Consider the following 22,066-nt stretch of genomic DNA (forward strand, 5'->3'; position numbering starts at 1 on the left):
GAAAGAAAGAATGAAGGAGAGAAAAGGATGGCAAAGGAAGACGGAATAGGCAGAAAAGAAGAAAGCAAGAGAAAAGACTGAAGGGGGAAGAAGAAGGAACAAGAAGAAAAGAAGAACAAAACAGGAGAAAAAGAAAAAAGTGGGGAAGGAAAAGGAGGAAGAAGGAAAAGAAGGAAGGAGAAAAAGACGATGAAAAGGAAGGGAAAGGGACAAGGAAGGGAAAGAAGGAATGAAGGAGAGAAAAGTATGGCAAAGGAAGAAGGAAAAGGCAGAAAAGAAGAAAGCAAGACAAAAGACTGAAGGGAGGAGAAGAAGGAACAAGAAGAAAAGAAGAACAAAACAGAGGAGAAAAAGGAAGAAGTGGGAAAGGGAAAGGAGGAGGAAGGAAAAGAAGGAATGAGCAAAAGACGATGTCAAAGGAAGAAGAAAGAAGAGGCAGAAAAGAGAAAGGAGGATGAAAAAGAAAACAAGACCAAGGAAGAAGGAAAAGGAGGAAGGAGCAAAGAGAATGGAAAAGGAAGAAGTAGAAAAGGGAAAGGGAGGAGAAGGAAGCGGAAGAGAAAGGAACCCCGGAGGCAGGGGCGGCTCATCCATTACGCGAAGTAAGCGGTCGCAGAACACTTTTTTTTTGCCAGGGGCGCAGAGGCACCTCTGTAAATGCCCCTCGTCCGCCACTTGAGGAGGAGCGCCCCCTCAGCTCACCACAGCCCTAGCAGTCCGGGGGGAGCCTCGGCTTTCTTGCCTCGCTGCCGGGCGATCCTCTTCCCAAAGGGGCCGGGCCCTTGAGCCTCGCCTCGCCCCTCTCGTTCCTGCTCCACCCGGCCACCGGGTGCGCGAGCAGAGCCGGCGCTCAATTGTTCTCCGCGTTCGATCCCTTCCCCATGACCGGCTCCCTTTCCCGATCCCCCGGTGCTCCACCCGCCTCCTCTCCCCAATCCACGGGTGGGCCAAGGGGCGGAGCCGCCATGCCTGGCCCGCTTCGGGTCTGGAGGCGTGTCTGAAGACCCCAGCGTGCGCACCAAAAGTCGCCTCTTCTCCTGACTTTCTCTTCAGCCATTGGGACCAAGAGAGAGAGAGAGAGAGAGAGCCCCTCCGGCTGGAGGTATCTCCCACCTCTGCTCCCTCCTTTGTTTTCGCGGCTACCTTCAGGAAAGGTGGGCATCTCCACCTCTCTCTCTCTCTCTCTCTCTCTTGGTCCCAATGGCTGAGGAGAAAGTCAGGAGGAGAGAGAGAGAGAGAGAGCCCCTCCGGCTGGAGGTATCTCCCACCTCCGCTCCCTCCTTTGTTTTTGCACCTACCTTCAGGAAAGGTGGGCATCTCCACCTCTCTCTCTCTCTCTCTCTCTCTCTCTTGGTCCCAATGGCTGAGGAGAACGTCAGGAGAAGAGGTGACTTTTGGTGCACACGCCAGGTCTTCAGGCACTCCTCCGGACCCAAAGCGGGCCAGGCAAGGGAGCAAGTGCGGCAAGTGTAGTTACTGGGATGTATAGTTCACCTACAACCAAAGAGCATTCTGAGCTCCACCAGTGATGGAATTGAACCAAATATGGCACACAGAACTCCCACCACAAACAGAAAACATATATATCAAAGATTGGTTGGGGGGGGGGGGGCGCCAAAATACTGTTTGCTTACCAGGAAGGAAGGAAGGAAGGAGTAGAAAAGAGACAGAAGGAGAAAGAAAGAAAAGGAAGGCCTGGCATTCAGGAGGAAAGGAAACCAAGGCGGGAGGAAAATGCCTTTTATTGCCCCCAGAGTCAGTGTGCCTTCAAAGCCAAGGGGGCCGGTGGAATCACGATGAGGCTCGGAGCCCCCAATGCCCCTTTGGGTCCGCGTCCTGCGCCGTTCCTGCAAGGGTTCATTGGCGGATTCGGACTCTGCCAAGTTCTGCCCGTCTTCCTCTGAAAGGCCAGTCTTCCTTCCTTCCTTCCTTCCTTCCTTCCTTCCTTCCTTCCTTCCTTCCTTCCTTCCAGGGTGGACCATGGGTCCCGAATCCCTTCTGCCCCAAACCAAGTCCTGTTCGACACCCGGCTGCCCCGTGCGCCCACCCGATTTCGGGGCAGGCCGACGGGCACCCCAGCCATGCCTCCCGGAGGAGAGGCTAAAGCGCGCCGTCCCTTTGGTGAGACCGTTTCTCTTCCTCGTCCATCCTCTTGAGTTCAACCTGGTTGCCAAGGTCAGGAGGGTCCTGGTGGGGCGAGTGGTGGAGCTCAATGAAGAGGATGTAGAGAGCGGCACCCAGGGCAGCGCCCACCATCGGGGCCACCAGCGGCACCCACCACCAGTGGTTGCCGGCCCTGCCAAAGAGAGAGAGAGAGAGAGAGAGAGAGAGAGAGGAAAGGTCACCTTCAACAGTCCGGACTAAAACCCAGAACGGATGCATTATTATCCCTGCTATTGGAGATGCCAACTGTCTTTGGAGGCATCTACCATACATTGTCAAACACGCCTGGCTGGGCAAACCTAGGTCTCCCCTCCAGGTGTTTTGGACTTCCACTTTGCCTACCAGCCTGTTGGGGTTCAGCCTGCGTGTGAACTTGAACCTGATTCTCTGATTGCTGAACCTGAACCTGATTCTCTGATTGTATTTCCTGATGCTACTGAACATGTATTTTTCCCTGATGGTAATGAAAATGTTGATTCTGAGGTCAGTGGCTTGGAAGTGAAACTACACATTCTGATGAGAATGTTGCAGAGTCAAGCAGTGATAGCTCTTCAGAGGAGTTAACACCTGGGTTCTTTAATGAGGATAGAAAAGGACAGATTTGGAAAAACAGGAGTGAATTGCAGAGTCTGCAAAGGTCAAACAGATTAAGGGAAAAGGAAACACAGGCTTCAAAGCCTGGAGGCGTGTCACGAAACAGCGTCTTCAGTTTTAAGTGCCTCTTGCCGGGTTGTCTCGTTAGATCAGGCATCGTTTAGACTGAGGCATTTCCCGTTTCCCGTGGCCTACATCCCAAGAGGCTTCTCGTGCTCCAAGTACGGTTAGTGGATTGCTAACAGGTTCCAGGTTTTTACAGTGTGGCTTTTGGATATTGATCTAGTTTATGGATATTCTTGACTGCTGAATTTTATTGTGGCTTTTTGACTTTGCATTTTCCTCTATTTTGTAACCATTTTTCATCAATAAAAAGGGATTGTTTTTTTCCACAGTCAAGTGTGGTGGATTGTTATCTTATGGTCTCGTTTCCTGCTCTGGGTTGCAACACAGCCTCAGGCCCCTTCCTTTTCTGTTCCGTCTCCCAGGAGCCTGATTTGCCTCACTTTAGAGTTGCTCGAGGTTGCTTCCTCTTGCATTTTCTCCCAGGGCTGCTGCAGCTTTGCAAGAGTCCTAAAAGTTAATGGTATCAGAGTCTGCAGGCCTCCTTGCAACTATTGGTTTAGAGAGCAGCTCTTTGAGTTTAGGGACCGCCTTTTCTCCCAGGGAAAGATCCCCATTTTAGATTCTCCCCTGCCTTTTAAGTTTGAGGAAAGACTTCAGACGTGCTGATGGTTAGGCAGTTAGCACTGGTCACTGAGATTACACAAGGGGAGAGACACCATTTAACAATGGACTTGCACAAGTGCACCACTGGGCACTGGGCTTGCACTAGTGCTGCACTAGTGGTGCATCTGCTTGCACTAGTGCAAGCCCAGTGCCCAGTGGTGCACCTGCCCTTGTGCAAGTCCATTGTCAAATGGTGTCTCTGCCCTTGTGTAATCTCAGTGACCAGTGGTGCGTCTGGTCACTGAGACACACTGTTTCACAACAGGCTTGCAGGTGCACCATTGGACACTGGGGTTGGATGAGGGTAAACACATTGCTTCCCAATGGGTTTGCACGAGGGCAAGCACACCCGTTGGGTTTGCAAGAGGGCAGGCGCACCATTGGGCACTAGTCTTGCACGAGGGATCCACGGTTTGTGGCACCATGCAGGTGTGTATCCACAGGGACTCATCCCTGAAGGTCCTGGGGAGGCAGGGAAGCATGACTCACGGTGACACCCCCACCCCCACGCACCCCCACCCCTACTCACGTGAAGACCTGTGGCCCCCAGCCAGCCAGGTAGGTGAAGAGGCGCGGGGCCAGGTCGCGGGCGGGGTTCATGGCGCAGCCACAGTTGATGGACATGGAGGAGCTGAGCAGGATCACCAGGAGCCCCACGGCCAGCGGCTCCAGCCCCCGAGGGACCCCCAGGTTCTCCTGGTCAAAGATGGCAAAGACCCCCAGGAGCAGGAAGCAGGTGGACGTCACCTGCAAAGAAACAAGCAGGGAAGCAAGGAAGCAAGGGAGGGCCGGGGTCCTAGGGCCACACCTGAGGTCCCTTGTGGGCCCCAGCGAGCCCGTCTCCCTTGCCTGGCCCCCTTCCCCCTTTCCTTACCTGGTCGGCAAACCCACTGGCCAAGGACAGGTACTCCTGGGGGTAGGTGGCAAAGATGTGGGCCGTGGCCTTGGGGCCGGTGACGTTGAAGGACCCTCCGGTGAAGGCCATCAAGCCCTCTGGGCAGGAGGCAAGCAGAGAAGGAGGTGCGGGTCAGGTCACTCCACTCGCCCAGAGCAGCTTCTGCTCAAGCAGGGAACTTTGAGATGGTTGAACAGAAGCTCTCCGAAGCTCTAGGTGCCCTTACTGCCTATTACAGGGAAAACCAGCTGATCCCCAACCCATCTAAAACACAGACATGTGCCTTTCATCTCAAGGACAGAGAAGCATCCCGAGCTCTGAGGATTATCACCTGGGAAGGAATCCCACTGGAGCATTGCAGCGCACCCAAATACCTGGGAGGAGTCACTCTGGACCATGCTCTGACCTACAAGAAGCACTGCCTGGACATCAAGCAAAAAGTGGGTGCTAGAAACAATATCATACGAAAGCTGACTGGCACAACCTGGGGATCACAACCAGACACAGTGAAGACATCTGCCCTTGCACTATGCTACTCTTCTGCTGAGTACGCATGCCCAGTGTGGAACACATCGCTGGACCGGCCACGTTGTCCAGATGCCCAAAGACCACCGTCTCCCAAAGCAGTTGCTCTACTCCGAACTCAAGAACAGAAAACGGAACGTTGGTGGACAGGAAAAGAGATTGAAAGATGGCCTCAAAGCCAACCTTACAAACTCTGGCATAGACACTGAGAACTGGGAAGCCCTGGCCCTTGAGCGCTCCAGCTGGAGGTCAGCTGTGACCAGCAGTGCTGCAGACTTTGAAGAGGCGCGAATGGAGGGTGAAAGGGGGAAGTGTGCCAAGAGGAAGGTGCGTCAAGCCAACCCCAACCGGGACCGCCTCCCACCTGGAAAGCAATGCCCTCACTGCGGAAGAAGATGCAGAGCAAGAAGAGGGCTCCTCAGCCACCTACGGACCCACCCCCCCAGGACACCAAACTTGGAGGACCATCATCCTTGGACTACGAGGGATCACCTAAGTAAGTAAGTAAGCACATCTCACCACGCTAAACAGTGGATGTGGCTCTTAAGGAGACATGCCGCATTATCACGGGGTGCCTGCACCCTACACCACTGGAGAAATGACACTGCTTAGCCGGTATCGCACCACCTGACATCCGCCGGGAAGTGGCAGCCAATAGTGAAAGGACCAAGGCAGAGACATCTTCAGGTCATCCCCTGTTTGGGTATCAGCCAGCACATCAATGACTTAAATCAAGAAATGGTTTTCTAAGATCTACAGAGACACTTGCTGGAACACCCCAGCAAGTGAAAGTCCAAAAGTGGCAGGCTCAAACCCAATGGCTGATATCCAATGAGAGACTCCCACCTGGGCACACAGGCTTGGAAGGCGCTGAACAGACTGTGTTACAGTATATGATTTTGTAAGTCTTGACAAGAATCATCTCTTGAGTATATGTGTGTGTTGAGGAAGAACACATGGACACTGCACCACTCCCTGATTAGGATGTATATCAGGTGAAGTTTTCTTGATGCAAGTAGTGGGTGAAATGAAGCAGTCAGAGATGGAACTATGCTGCAAGGTTTGCTGGAAAGAAGCAGATTAATGCATTGTTTTGTAAGTGTTTTTCCTTCTGCAATGGACAATGTGTTTTCAAGGCTGCTGTATTTTTCTTTATAAAGCTACATGTATTAACTACTCCAGAGTAAAGACATTTTTCCTTTTATACTCTGTGTAATTCAATTTGGGATCTGGAGCTGGGAAGGCTGCTGGGTAGCTTCCATATGAACTAACAATCCGCAACAGGTTATGGGCCCAGTCTGCCCAGCTTGCCCAGTCTGACCAGATTGCCCAGTTGGATATTTTTTTTTCTCCAGTTCCAGTTTTGAAGACATTTTGGTTTTGCATTGTGTGTTTTATTGGCAAAGCAAGAAGATGGATACTGGAATGAATTTTGCTTTCCCTATGGCCAGGTTAAATGGCAATAACTATTCCATTTGGAAAGTCAGAATGGAAAGTTATTTGAGGAGAGAATCCTTGTGGGAATGTACAGAGAACCCAGTGCAGCAGCCAGCTACAGCAGAGCAGCTGAGAGCTCTGGAAAGAGCAAGGTCTACTCTGATGTTAGGAGTTGACGATGAACAATTGGTTCATATAAGCAGCCTGCCAACTCCCAACGCAATTTGGGTGAGACTCAGAGAAGTACATGCTTCCAGTTCGGCAGCAACAGTGGCTGTACTGGCAAGGCGACTTTACAGGAAGAGATTGGAGAAGAATGAAAGTCTGAAAGACCATTTGCAGATATTGCAGAGTTTGTTTTTGCAATTGGAGGAGAGAGACTTTCATCTCACAGAGCCAAACAAATGTTTCATTGTCTTGTCATCCTTGGATGATTCGTTTGATGGGATAGTAAATTCTTTGGAATCACTCCCACAAGCACAATTAAACCTCCAATATATTTGTGCTAGAATTCTTGCTGATTGCGAAAGGCGAAGAGATCGTTGTCTGGAGACTGCAAACACAGCAGGGCGTTCTCAAGGAAAACAGTCAGCCGGAGTTGCACTCGAGGAGGAGACAGAGAAAGTTTGTGTGGTGAGAAGGTGCTACAATTGTGGGTCTCCAAAACATTTAAAGAAGAATTGTCCAAAGCAGCAGCAGAAGAAGCAAGGATGGAAGAAGGTGAACCAGAGGAGGAGTTCCTCGCATGTCAGCATTGTGAAGTCCCAAGGGAGTCCAACAGATGAAGACATATTTTACGTGGACTCTGGATGTTCACAGCATATAGTGAACAACAAAAGTTTGATTTGTAATCCTGTAAATCCTAAATGTTCAAATGTTACCCTTGCAGATGGAAAACAGTACAAAGTACAGGGACAAGGAGAAGTTTATGTTAAGCATTTGGGTAAGACATTAAGGAATGTATTTTTAGTTCCAGAGATTGATTATAATTTATTATCAGTCGGAAAACTGGATAAAGAAGGTTATGAAGTTAATTTTTCTGGAGGAAAAGTCAGAATTTTGAAAGGGAATAAGTTATGTGGAACTGGTGTATTACAAGGGGATTTGTATGTGTTGACTTCAGGAGGTAACACAAGTGATGTAAATGTAGTAAGTAAGAATGCTCCATTACACCAGGGATGCATTCATGATTTACATAGAACATTAGGTCACCCAAGTTTCAAAGTGTTGTATAAAATGCCAGAGTTTAGTGAAGGCATAAAATTAAAACATTGCACGAAGTTTCTAGATTGCAATGTATGCAAGAAAACTAAAGCACAGTCAGCTCCAATTAGTAAGAAAAGTTTAAGAAATTCAGAAGAAAAGTTTCAGTTAGTACATGCTGATTTAATCGGACCGTTTCAACCAAGTAAGGGTGGAGCCTGTTATATACTGTGTATATTAGATGACTATTCTTGTTTTTCTTGGTGTTTTTTGTTGAAACAAAAGAGTGAAGTTTTTGAGATTATTAAGAATTGGGTGGCATATGTGAAGAGACAATTTGGAGTAGGAGTAAAGGCTCTCCAAACTGACAGAGGAGGAGAGTTTACCTCACATAGTTTAGAACATTTTCTGAAAAAAGAGGGGATAAAGCACAGACTCACATGTGCTTATCAAAGTGCAGAAAATGGAAAGATAGAAAGACTAGTAAGAAAAGTTCAAACAGTGAAAGATTCTTTGTTAGAAGATTCTGGATTATCCCAAAATCTATGGGGAGAAGCAGTAATGACTGCATGTTATTTAATTAATAGACTCTGGTGTGAGCCTATTCAGAACACTCCTTATTTTATGTTATATGGCAAGAAGCCTCCATTAGGGCATTTAAGGAATTTTGGGACACAGGCATGGGTGTTCATACCCAAACCATTGAGAAGGAAAGGCCAAGATAAAGCCAGGAGATTAACAATGGTTGGCTATGCACAGGGAGCCAAAGCTTGGAGATTTTTAGATAATGAAGGAAACATTGTTATATCAAGATCTGCTAACTTTGCCTGTAGCCAGAATTGGGATAAGATTCATGCTAATCAGGAAGTTTTCTTTCCTATTTCAAAAGAGGAAACTCATGAGCAAGGGAGACAAAACACAAAGCAAGAAAGTGCTGCTACACCTCAACTCATAAGTAAGCCTATAATTAGAAAATGTAAGAGGCCTAGGCCCTCAGATGAGGATGATGAGGTGAATGAAGATCCTGAAGAGGGAACTAGTCAGGAAATTTTACTCAGAAGAAGTGAAAGAACCAGAAAGAAACCTGACAGGTTCACAATACAAAATGTAAGAGTATGTTTAGTTAATTATGAGCCTCAAACTTTTGAGGAAATAGAAAGTTTGCCACAAGAAGAGAAAGAAAAATGGTTAGAGGCTATAGATGAAGAGCTGAAAAGCATGAAAAGGTTAAATGTGTATGAACCTGCAGATTTACCAAGAGAGAGTAATCCTATTGACACAAAATGGATTTTTAAGCAAAAGATTGATGCTAATGGTCAAGTAAGGTACAAAGCGCGTCTTGTTGCTAGAGGGTTTACACAGATTAAGGACATAGATTACACAGAGGTGTATTCGCCCACTGTTAGTCCTAATTCTGTAAGATTGATTTTAACTCTTGCAGCATGTTTGAATTTAAAGGTATATCATTTTGACATAAGTACAGCATATCTGAATGCTACTCTAAAGGAGAATATATATATTGTACCTCCACCAGGTTCAAAGTACAGAGATACCAATACGTATTTTAAGTTGAATCGCGCCTTATACGGTTTGAAACAGGCCGGACTTCTCTGGAATGATTGTTTAAATGATGTTTTGACCAAAATGGGTTTCCAGAGAAGCAGAGCAGATCCATGCGTGTATGTAAGAAATGTACAACATGATTATCAAGTATTGTTTGTATATGTTGATGATGTATCATTTTTGGCTGAAACTCAAGCAGAAATTGACAAGTTTGCAGAAGAGTTAGGAAAACATTTTAAGTTAAGAAACCTTGGTCCAATTCAATATTTTCTTGGTGTACAAATTATGAAAACTGAACAAGGTTTTGTGTTAAGCCAAAAAGGGAAGATAATGCAGATTTTGGAAAAACTAAACATGAAAGATTGTAAAGGAGTTAAATCACCCATGATTTTAGGTTTTCAAAATGAAGTGGAAAATGCTGAACTATTTAAAGAGAAAGCCTTATACAAGAGCATTATTGGTCAGTTATTGTACATATGTAATTACACCAGAGCAGACATTGCATTTGCTGTAAATTTTCTAAGCAGATATGCAAGCAACCCAACCATTGCTGCATGGAATGGACTTAAGAGGGTGGCAAGATATTTAAAGCAAACACAAGATTTTTGTTTGGCATTAAGTCCAGATGATTCACTATCTTTGCAGGTATATACAGACAGTGATTTCGGCAACTGTACTGATAGAAAATCGACAACAGGGGTTTTAGTTAAGTTTTCTAATGCTGTAATTGACTGGAAGTCGAAGAAGCAGAGTTATGTAGCTTTAAGTTCCAGTGAGGCTGAGTTTGGTGCACTTAGCTTAGCATATACAGAGATTTGTGTAATCAAACAACTGCTTAAAGACTTGCAAATACCTGTTGAAGATCCAACAACAATATATGAGGATAATCAGACATGCATCACAATGGCAACACAGGCCAGAGTAAAACAAAGAAGCAAGCATGTAGATATTAAGTACAGTTGTGTAAGGGATGCAGTGAAAAATGGTGAAATTGATGTGGTATATTGTAATACAAATCTAAATCTAGCTGATGTACTAACTAAGCCACTGAGTGTACAGAAACATCAGAATGTTTTGAATGATTTGGGAATTTTTGAGTGTAACATGTAATTGTATTATGTATTGTGTTTTCCTCTACACACAAGGAGGAGTGTTACAGTATATGATTTTGTAAGTCTTGACAAGAATCATCTCTTGAGTATATGTGTGTGTTGAGGAAGAACACATGGACACTGCACCACTCCCTGATTAGGATGTATATCAGGTGAAGTTTTCTTGATGCAAGTAGTGGGTGAAATGAAGCAGTCAGAGATGGAACTATGCTGCAAGGTTTGCTGGAAAGAAGCAGATTAATGCATTGTTTTGTAAGTGTTTTTCCTTCTGCAATGGACAATGTGTTTTCAAGGCTGCTGTATTTTTCTTTATAAAGCTACATGTATTAACTACTCCAGAGTAAAGACATTTTTCCTTTTATACTCTGTGTAATTCAATTTGGGATCTGGAGCTGGGAAGGCTGCTGGGTAGCTTCCATATGAACTAACAATCCGCAACAGACTGCGCTCTGGCACCACGAGATGCAGAGCCAATCTTAAGAAATGGGGCTACAAAGTGGAATCCTCGACATGCGAGTGTGGAGAAGAGCCAACCACTGACCACCTGCTGCAATGCACCCTGAGCCCTGCCACATGATGCACAAGGGAGGACCTCCTTGCGGCAACACCAGAGGCACTCCACGTAGCCAGAGACTGGTCAAAGGACATTTAATCCACTACCAAACTTGCAAATATTGTATTTTGTCTGTTTGTTTGTTTTGTTCTGTTAGAAATGTAATACAGTTGACTGGCTGCCCTGACACGACAAATAAATCCTGGGATTCACTTCTACGCCATAAGCAAATGCATATCAGTGTAAAATACTGATTAGTTGCCAAAAAAAGGGGGTCACAACTGCCTCTGCGCTTGGCTCTTAACGTGGTGCCACATTCCCCATAAAGAAAGCCTCTCCCGCGTGGGTTGCATTCCTAAACCGGCCGGTCCCGCTTCTCCTCTGCACCCCATTAATGACTCATTTCCCCTTTGCAACCATATGTGTGTGTGTGTATATATGGTTGCAATATAGTATTTATTAGGAACGGCCATTGTTAAAAATAATTAATGGTTGCAGAGGGGAAATACAGCAGGAGAGCTTCAGGGAGGAGAGTTGGAGTTGGTGCAGGAATGCCAGCCAAAAAAAGGCAGACAACAGGAAGGTTGCAACTCAAGGGGCAGAAGCCCACCAAAGGGCCGAGGGGGGATCTCTTAATTCAACGCACAGCCCTCTTTAGCAGGGCTTCGCACACTCTTTTTGCTCCGAATCAAAAGTTTCTCATGGAGACCCAAGAAATATTTTATTATATTATATTGTTTATTATTATTATTTATTTCAGAGTTTTATGTACCGACCTTCTCACCGCTTTTGAGGGACTCAGACCAGTTTCCAACCATAAAAACACATACAGTTGGTAAAAACATCATAGTTCATGTTACAATAACACATTAAACAACAAATATATCCAAAACTACAGTGGTCAGTCGTCATACTAAAAAAACAATTATCTACTAGCCGTCCCCTGCCACGCGTTGCTGTAACCCACTCTGGTGGTTATGAGGGTTCAGTGTGGGAGGTTTGGCCCAATTCTGTCGGTGGTGGGGTTCAGAATGCTCTGTGATTGTAGGTGAACTATAAATCCCAGCAACTACAACTCCCAAATGTCAAGATTCTATTTTCCCCAAACTCCACCAGTGTTCACATTTGGTCATATTGAGTATTCATGTAGTTTGGTCCAGAGCCATCATTGTTTGAGTCCACAATAATCTCTGGAAGTAGGTGAACTACAACTCCAAAACCAAAGGACACTGCCCACCAAACCCTGTTGGACATGAGAGAACCCTGTGCCAAGTTTGGCTCAAATCCATCATTGGTGAGGTTCAGAATGTTCTTTGATTGTAGGTGAACTATAAATCCCAGCAACTATAACTCCCAAATGTCAAGATTCTATTTCCCCCATCTCCACCAGTGTTCACATTTGAGCATATTGAGTATTTGTGTTGAGTTTGGTCCAGATCCATCATTGTTTGAGTCCACAGTGCTCTCTGGAAGTAGGTAAACTACAACTCCAAAACCAAAGGACACTGCACACCAAACCCTTCCAGTACTTTCTGTTGGGCATGGGAGAACTCTGTGCCAAGCTTGGTTCAATTCCATCGTTGGTGGGGTTCAGAATGTTCTTTGATTGTCGGTGAACTATAAATCCCAGCAACTACAACTCCCAAATGTCAAGATTCTATTTCCCCCAGACTCCACCAGTGTTCACATTTGAGCATATTGAGTATTCGTGTTCAGTTTGGTCCAGATCCATCATTGTTTGAGTCCACAATAATCTCTGGAAGTAGGTGAACTATAACTCCAAAACCAAAGAACACTGCCCACCAAACCCTGTTGGTCATGGGAGAACTGTGTGCCAAGTTTGGCTCAATTCCATCATTGCTGGGGTTCAGAATGCTCTTTGATTGTAGGTGAACTATAAATCCCAGCAACTATAACTCCCAAATGTCAAGATTCTATTTCCCCCATCTCCACCAGTGTTCACATTTGAGCATATTGAGTATTTGTGTTGAGTTTGGTCCAGATCCATCATTGTTTGAGTCCACAGTGCTCTCTGGAAGTAGGTGAACTACAACTCCAAAACCAAAGGACACTGCCCACCAAACCCTTCCAGTACTTTCTGTTGGGCATGGGAGAACTCTGTGCCAAGCTTGGTTCAATTCCATCGTTGGTGGGGTTCAGAATGCTCTTTGATTGTAGGTGAACTATAAATCCCAGCAACTACAACTCCCAAATGTCAAGATTCTATTTTCCCCAAACTTCAGCAATGTCCACATTTGGGCATATTGAGTATTCGTGCCAAGTTTGGCCCAGATCCAACATTGTTTGAGTCCACAGTGCTCTCTGGAAGTAGGCGAACTACAACTCCAAAACCAAAGGACACTGCCCACCAAACCCTTCCAGTACTTTCTGTTGGGCATGGGAGAACTGTGTGCCAAGTTTGGTTCAATTCTATCGTTGGTGGGGTGCAAAATGTTATTTGATTATAGGTGAACTATAAATCTCAGCAACTACAACTCCCAAATGACAAAATCATATTTTTTTGAGTGATGTTCACTCCTTGTGTTGTGAGACGTTTTGTTGCCAAATGTGATGTGATTTCGTTCATTGGTTCTTTTGTTTTTAAGGTACTCAGTATACGCAGAGCCTTTATATATATATAGATATCAAAGTTGTTTTATTTATTGTGTTGATTGTTTTGTTGTTTGCCTGTGTTATTGTGGCACTGAATGAATCTTGGACACTTTGGATGTTGCAGACATGACGATGGAGACCTGCTTCTGTCCAAAGAGGAGGGTCTATGGGGGGGGGGGGCTTTCTCCAATAGTAATAGTAGTAATAGTAGCAATAGGAAGGGTAAAAGTTCTCTCCTGACATGAAGTCCAGTCGTGTCCGACTCTGGGACTCTGTGCTCATCTCCATTTCTACCATCACAGATCATTCTGAACCCCACCAACAATAGAATTGGGCCAAACCTCCCACACAGAACCCCCATGTGGGCCACAGCAACGCGTGGCAGGGAACGGCTAGTAATAATAATAATAATAATAATAATAGTAGTAGTAGTAGTAGTAGAAACCCAAATGCCCCTAACCGTAACCCAAACCCTAACCCCAAGGGCTCCCTGGAGCACCCTTTGAGAACCGCTGCTCTCTGGTCTATCTGCTCACCATAGTTGATGCCGAAGACCAGGGCAGACCCGGCAAAGGCACCCAGGAATTGGGCCGCAACGTAGATGGGAAACCGATCCCAGGTCATTCTTCTGGTCAGGCACATGGCGAAGGAGACGGCTGGGTTGATGTGCCCGCCTGCAGGGAAAGGGGAAGGAAGAACAGGCACATTCAAAGCAGGGGCATCTAGACATTTTGCAAGGGGGGGCCAGGTTTGGGGAGGTGGGAATGTGTAGTCGAGGGCTGTACCAGGAGCTCCAACTTCCCCGTCTAACACAGGGTTACAGCCTGTGTTAGACGGGGTCACACTCCCCCTGAAGACGCAGGTTCGCAGCTTGGGAGGGATCCTGGACTCTTCGCTAAGCTTGGAGCCCCAGGTTTCGGCAGTGTCCAGGGGAGCATTTGCACAATTAAAACTTGTGCGCCAGTTGCGCCCGTACCTTGGGAAGTCTGATTTGGCCACGGTAGTCCACGCTCTGGTTACATCCCGCATTGATTACTGCAACGCGCTCTATGTGGGGTTGCCCTTGAAGACTGCCTGGAAGCTTCAGATGGTCCAGCGCTCGGCAGCCAGGTTGCTAATGGGAGCGGCACTCAGGGAGCACACCACTCCTCTGCTGAACCAGCTCCACTGGCTGCCAATCCGCTACCGGGCACAATTCAAGGTGCTGGCTTTAGCCTATAAAGCCCTAAACGGTTCTGGCCCCACTTACCTCTCCGAACGCATCTCCGCCTATGAACCGACTAGAACATTAAGATCGTCTGGGGAGGCCCTGCTCTCGGTCCCGCCTGCGTCACAGGCACGCTTGGCGGGGACAAGAGACAGGGCCTTCTCAGTGGTGGCCCCTTGGCTATGGAATACCTTACCGGTAGACATCAGACAGGCACCATCGTTGCTGGCGTTTCGGAGAAAGGTCAAGACCTGGCTTTATGAACAAGCGTTTGGTTAACAGTGCAACCGAACATAGGAAGACGGTAAATGGAACATAGGAATGATATAAGGATTATGAGATCGGATCTGATTTCATTGAGGCGCTATGTTTGTTTCATGTTGTTTGTTAATTGTTGTGGATCGGTGTTGTTGATCCTGTTGTTATATTTGTTGTGTTTTTAATTGCACCGACATTGTTATGATAATTTGTACCTTGTAAACCGCATTGAGTCGCCTTCCTGGGCTGAAAAATGCGGTATAGAAATGAAGCAAATAAATAAATAAATAAATAAATTGTCTTTCTCTCAAATGTCTGCATGCATTCCAAGCTTTCAGGCATTCTGCAAAGGTGACTTCCCTTGGTTTGGAATTATAGGGCCAATGACCCATCAATCATTGTTAAGTTTTGGTTCCGCCCCTTTCCCCAGGGGCCTGGGAGGAGAGGAAGCCATTTTTAGTTCAGTCTTACAGAAGGAAATTAAGCTACAGGACGTAGACCAGCTCTACCTGCAGAAAAGCTTCATTTCCTACAGCTTCTGGGGAGAAATAGTCCCAAAGCTCTGGCTGGGAACTTACAGCCTCTCAGCCTTACAGCATTCAGGGGAAACCATTTTGTAGACCCAAAAAACTCCAGCTGGAGAATCTACAAAGCCTTGACTGGTAGGTCTACTCGGGACTCAAGAAGTAGTTTGGAACCGGTAGTACAGTAGTTCTCAGCCTGGGGGTCGCGACACCCAGTAGGGTCACCTGGCCATTTTGGAGGGGTTGCGAGGCCGCCTCCGTTGACCCCGCCCCAAGGGTGCGGAATCCTTCATGCGAGACCTGGCCTCACACAAAGCCCGCCTTGGATGCCTCGTGTTCTCGCCCTCCGGGAGTTCCATGTGGAGGTCTCAGTGGTCTGTGGAAGTCAGCGCTGAATGGGTTGAAGGTACTGCAAATCCATATTTTTTTTCTGATTAATCATGATGCTTTAATTATGTTGAATTTGTAACACATCCTTCACATCTGATATTTACATTATGATTTGTAACAGTAGCAAAATGACAGTTATAAAGGAGCAATGAAAATAATATTATGGTTGGGGGTCACCACAACACGAAGAACCATATTTAGGGGTCCCTGTGTTGGAAAGGTTGAGAACCACTGCGGTAGTAGGACCCACATCAGCAAAGCCTAGATAGTAGATTGCCTGGGAGAGGTCAAAAAAGGGTTTTCCTTTCAAAAGAAATGAAACAGTTCTCAAAGCCAGTTGCCTGTCCCTTGTGGACAAGATCAAAGAAGCCACCAGTCATTGGTATGATTGTCATTGACGATCATAGACTCCTAGAATCCTAGAGTTGGAAGAGACCTCCGCCTTGGTTAGACCACTTTACCTGGAATATTGTGTCCAATTCTGGGCATCGCAATTGAAGAGAGATGTTGACAAGCTGAAATGTTTCCAGAGGAGGGTGACTCAAATGATCAGGGGTCTGCAGAACAAGCCCTATGAGGAGCGGCTTAAGGAGCTGGGCATGCTTAGCCTGAAGAAGAGAAGGCTGAGAGGAGACATGAGAGCCATGTATAAATATATGAGAGGAAGCCACAGGGAGGAGGAGGGAGCAAGCTTGTTTTCTGCTTCCTTGGAGACTAGGACGCAATGGGACAATGGCTTCAAACTACAAGAGAGGAGATTCCATCTGAACATGAGGAAGAACTTCCTGACTGTGAGAGCCGTTCAGCAGTGGAACTCTCTGCCCCGGAGTGTGGTGGAGGCTCCTTCTTTAGAAGCTTTGAAACAGAGGCTGGATGGCCATCCGTCAGGGGTGCTTTGAATGCAATATTCCTGCTTCTTGGCAGAATGGGGTTGGATGGATGATGGCCCAGGAGGTCTCTTCCAACTCTAGGATTCTAGGATTTTAAGAACTTCCTGACTGTGAGAGCCGTTCAGCAGTGGAACTCTCTGCCCCGGAGCTTGGTGGAAGCTCCTCCTTTGGAGGCTTTGAAACAGAGGCTGGATGGCCATCCGTCAGGGGTGCTTTGAATGCAATATTCCTGCTTCTTGGCAGAATGGGGTTGGATGGATGATGGCCCACGAGGTCTCTTCCAACTCTTTGATTCTAGGATTCTAAGATTCTATGAAAATGCCTTTGCTGCGCGTTGCTGCGAGAGAAAGCCCTCCGCTTGCTCGTAGCCTGCGGCCAAGTGGCATCAGTCTTTGGACGGGAGGGCAAGGCCCGCTCTTTGTGTTTGCGCCCAGGGTCAGGGTGTTATCATCGCCCGTCTGATGTGCAAAAGAGGCCCCATTAGGGCTGGACCCGGGGGTCTCCTCCCTGGCGGAAGGGCTCTAACGGCCACTGAGAGGGGGCTCCCCAAACCGGCGTGGCTCCACACTTCCCTTTGAGTCAAAGCAGCACAATTTTCATCTCTTTCAGCAATTGCAAATCTGGGCTGCAGGGAAAGTATGCGCCGGAGTCTGGAATGAAGGGCAGTCTGAGGCCTTATTCATCTCGTATTTTGACAGAGCCAGTCTGTGTCTTCCTGCCCTCAGTTAGCAATGGCAGGAGAGGACCAAGGCCACCGTCCCCATTGTCCCCCTAGACAGGCACATGCTTATCTGGAATGCCTGGCATCCCCATCATCCCCATTTTCTCTCCTCATCAAGTCCCAAAGTGGCCCTTTAAGAGGATTCATGCGAGCGCATCCTTATCTCTGGGTACATACTTTATTTATTTATTATTCAAACTTATATGCCGCCACTCCCCTAGGGTTCGGAGCGGCTTACAAGAACAAACTAGAATCGAATACAATTTAAAACAACAATATCAAACATTAAAAGCCTGTCGAAACAGGTATGTCTTCCATGCCCTGCAGAAAGCTGATAAGTCCTGCAAGGCACGAACTTCGGGTGGCAGAGTATTCCAGAGTGATGGGGCCACTGCTGTGAAGGCTCTGTGTCTGGTTGCTGTTAGGCACAAGGTCTTGACACTGGGAATTTCCAGTACATCTTGGTTCTCAGAACGGAGGGATCCCTGTCTTGTCTGGATTCAATTTCAGTTTGTTAGCTCTCATCCAGTTAACCACAACCTTTGGCTTAACCATAACACAACTACTTCCTATGTGAGTTGCTGTTAGACACAAGGTCTTGACACTGGGGACTTCCAGTAGATCTTGGTCCTCAGAGCGGAGGGATCTCTGGGGTTGGGAGGGGGTGAGGCGGTCCCTCAGGGACATCGGCTCCAAACCATGCAAGGCCTTCAAGGGGAGTCCCATCCCTTTGGAAGTGATCCGGTGCTCAATTAGTAGTAAGATTGGGGTGATGTGGCATCTCATCGGAATTCCCACAAGAAGCCGAGCAGCTGCATTTTGCACCAACTTGAGCATCTGGATCACCGACAGAGGAAGGCCAGTGTAGAGGGCGTTACAGTAGTCCAGTCTGGAGATGACCATGGCCTGGATCACCGTAGCCAGGTCGTCCCTGGACAGGGAGGGGGCCAGCCGTCTAGCCTGCCGCGGGTGGAAGAAAGAAAGCGGTTCTGCTCACGGCGGAGAGAGACCTGGGCCTCCATCCTCAGCAGAAAGAGGGTCCAAAAGGACTCCCAGGCTCTTGACCAACGAGGACGGGCATAGCGCCTCGCCATCCAAGGTGGGCAGCTGGATGTCCCCACTGCCCGGTCGACCCAGCCATAGGATCTCCGTCTTTGCTGGGTTCACCCTCAACCTGCTGGCACGCAGCCATCCAGTCACGGCCTCAATGAGGCACAGATGGAAACAATCGGGTACAGAGTCCGGTCGGCCTCCCATCTTCAGCACCAGCTGAGTGTCATCCGCGTACTGGTCTCACTCCAGCCCAAAACCTCGAACCAGCTGAGCAAGTGGTCGCATAGAGATGTGAAACAAGAGAGGGGAGAGAATGGCCCCCTGAGGAGGAACCCCACAAGAGAGAGAGAGGAGACTTCTCGGAGACCAGGCCTCCCCTCTCCACTCGCTCTCCACGGTTGTGAAGGAAGGAGGGGAGCCAGTTCAAAGCTCTCCCCCTGACTCACTCCAGCAACAGCAAGGCGGTGGGTCAGAAGATGGTGGTCGACTGTGTCCAATGCTGCTGTGAGGTCCAATAACACAAGCAGCGCTGACCCGTCCTGGTCAAGCTGGCATCGAAGGCGATCCCTGATGGAGACCAGCACAGTCTCTGTCCCGTGCCCCGCATGGAAGCCGGACTGGAAGGGATCTCGTCTTGCTGTGTCGTCTAGGAACTGCTGCAACTGCTCCGCTGCTGACCTCTCCATCACCTTGCCCAGGAACGAGAGGTTCGAAACTGGACGGTAACTGGACGGGACCGAACAATCTAAATCTACTTCACAGGGATGGATGTTGCACATGGATGTAGAGACTCCCTCCAAACTACAGATCCCAGGAGTCTGGCCTGGCATGAAAGTGCTGCAATACTGAAGCATCAGGCGACCCTATTGACTCAAATCTAATGCTCACCTTTTGGAGCTAAACACCCTTCCCAAAATGAAAGTGTGCATTAGATTTGTGTAATATGGTCATTAACCATGTATAAATACGTGAGAGGAAGCCACAGGGAGGAGGAGGGAGCAAGCTTCCTTTCTGCTTCCCTGGAGACTAGGACGCAAGGGAACAATGGCTTCAAACTCCACCTGAACATGAGGAAGAACTTCCTGATTGTGAGAGCTGTTCAGCAGTGGAACTCTCTGCCTCAGAGTGTGGTGGAAGCTCCTTCTTTGGAGGCTTTGAAACAGAGGCTGGATGGCCATCTGTCGGGGATGCTTTCAATGCAATATTCTTCTTCTTGGCAGAATGGGGTTGGACTGGATGGCCCATGAGGTCTCTTCCAACTCTGTGATTCTAGGATTCTATGATCCTATGATTGTTAAGTTTTGGTTCCGCCCCTTTCCCTGGGGCCATGGGAAGTGATGGAGCCATCTTTAGTTCAGTCTTATAGTGGAAAGCTAAGCTACAGGATGTGGATTAGCTCCATCCATAGAAAAGCTTCATTTCCTACAACATCCAGGGCAGCAATTCCAGGGGAAATTTACAGCTTACAGTCTCTCAGCTTTACAGCATCCAAGGGAAACAGTCCTAAAGTTTTGCAGACCCAAAGAACTTCAGCTGGAGAATCTACATAGCCTTGACTGGTAGGTCTACTCGGGACCCAAGACGCAGATTGGAACCGGTAGTAGAACCCACATCAGCAAAGCTTAGACAGTAAATTGCCTGGGAGGGGTTGAAAAAGGGTTTTCCTTGTTAAAGAAAGAAATAGTTCTCCAAGCAAAGTGCCTGTCCATTTTGGGGCAAGTCAAGAAGCATTTGTTTAATGTGTTGAAGAGCCAAGAAGTGTTTGTTGTTTTATTGAAGACCTAAGCAATAATAAAGAACTTTGTTAAACATTTCAAGCCCTTTAAAGACTGTGTATGGGAAAATCCTTGAAGGCCTCTCGCCCGAGGCACCCCGGCTCCCCACTGGGTACAAAGAGCACGTCCTGTTGAAAAAATCAATTATTACAGACCCAGCGCGTGGCAGCACAGTGCCCCTTTGGCCTCTACACGTTACTTTCTTTGGTTTGTCCCTCGGCCACAAACACAGGCCAGTTTTTGTGGTAGCGGGAACTTACCGGAGACGCCTCCTGCGGTGTAGACAGCGATGGTGACGGCCAGAGCAAAGCTGAAGGAGGCCACATGCGGCCCCCCCAGGGCCCCTCCGCTGAGGACAGACTGGGCCACGCAGCCACAGCCCAGCGCCTGCAGTGCGGGAAGAGAAGAAGAAGAAGACATTGGTTCCACGGTGTGGATCATGGGCCCCCAAAATACCGCCCTTGAGCCGGACACAGCCCTCCCAACTCCAAAAGAACTTGAACGACCACAAGAACAACAACAACCCCAATTTCCCTATTTACTCAGAAGCATGCGGGGAATGAAATTGAATCCAGACAAGACAGAGGTCCTACTGGTCAGTCGTAAGGCCGAACAGGGCATAGGGTTACAGCCTGTGCTGGACGGGGTTACACTCCCCTGAAGACGCAGGTTCGCAGCTTGGGAGTGATCCTGGACTCATCGCTGAGCCTGGAACCCCAGGTCTCAGCGGTGGCCGGGAGAGCTTTTGCGCAATTAAAACTTGTGCACCAGTTGTGCCCGTACCTTGGGAAGTCTGATCTGGCCACGGTGGTCCACGCTCTTGTTACATCCCAAATAGACTACTGCAACGCTCTCTACGTGGGGTTGCCCTTGAAGACTGTTCGGAAACTTCAACTAGTCCAGCGAGCGGCAGCCAGACTGCTCACCAGAGCGACATACAGGGAGCATACCACCCCCTGTTGTGCCAGCTCCACTGGCTGCCAGTTCAGTTCCGAGCACAATTCAAGGTGCTGGTTTTGACCTACAAAACCCTATACGGTTCCGGTCCAGTGTATCTGTCCGAACGTATCTCCCTCTACGTCCCACCCTGGAGTCTGAGATCATCTGGGGAGGCCCTGCTCTCGACCCCACCACTCTCACAAGTGAGGCTGGTGGGGACGAGGAGCAGGGCTTTCTCAGTGGTGGCCCCCCACCTGTGGAACTCACTCCCGGGGGAAATCAGGGCATCATCATCCCTCCTCGCCTTCAGGAGGAGGGTGAAGACTTGGTTATGGGACCAGGCCTTTGGGCACTCTGGCAATTAAATCAGACAACCAGGCGAGTAAGACCAGCAGGATTGATGAAGTGGAACGTAAAACTAGATCTATGAGTAGCGAACGCTGACCATGTAAGAGGAGAAACTGGGTTTGTATTTGGTTTTATTGATTTTATGGTTATAATGTATATTTGGTGTTAACTGTGTATTGATGTAATTTTGTGTTTGATTGTTTTTATGATGCAGGTATCAAATTGTGCCTTGCTTTTGTAAGCCGCCCTGAGTCCCCTTCGGGGTGAGAAGGGCGGGGTAAAAGAACCCCAAATAAATAAATGCAGACCTTTGCAACCCGAAAGACAGTTGCATCTGTCAAGTAGGAAAATAAGGCACCACCTTAAAGTGTGGGGAGGCTAAATTAACTGATTTATGAGGCCATAAAAAGAAGACTCCAGCAAAGCATTCCAGCAGGGAAGCATGCGGGGAATGTGGAAGTGCTTCATTAGCGTCACAGATGGACGAGGAAAGCGACAGAAAAAGTTAAATAGCCTCTGTGTATGTCTGTATATGTTTGTATGTCAAAAATTGGCATTGAATGTTTGCCATATA

At 47.7% G+C, this 22,066-nt stretch overlaps 1 protein-coding gene across 1 annotated transcript in view; it reads right to left on the reverse strand.

Annotated features, from left to right (window-relative positions):
• Positions 1 to 1,724: 1,724 nt before the first annotated feature.
• Positions 1,725 to 22,066, reverse strand: part of AQP9 (aquaporin 9) — a 43,183-nt gene continuing 22,841 nt past the window's right edge. Inside the window, exons 2-6 of the mRNA XM_060755811.2 lie at positions 20,466 to 20,592; positions 13,924 to 14,061; positions 4,361 to 4,479; positions 4,016 to 4,233; positions 1,725 to 2,296 (exon numbers count right to left, since the gene is read on the reverse strand). Of these exons, the coding sequence (XP_060611794.2) occupies positions 2,101 to 2,296; positions 4,016 to 4,233; positions 4,361 to 4,479; positions 13,924 to 14,061; positions 20,466 to 20,592 (798 nt within the window). The 3' untranslated portion in view covers positions 1,725 to 2,100. The remainder of the gene's footprint in view (positions 2,297 to 4,015; positions 4,234 to 4,360; positions 4,480 to 13,923; positions 14,062 to 20,465; positions 20,593 to 22,066) is intronic.

The sequence above is a fragment of the Anolis sagrei genome, chromosome 9 (assembly GCF_037176765.1).
Source record: "Anolis sagrei isolate rAnoSag1 chromosome 9, rAnoSag1.mat, whole genome shotgun sequence".
Classification (NCBI taxonomy): Eukaryota; Metazoa; Chordata; class Lepidosauria; order Squamata; family Dactyloidae; genus Anolis; species Anolis sagrei.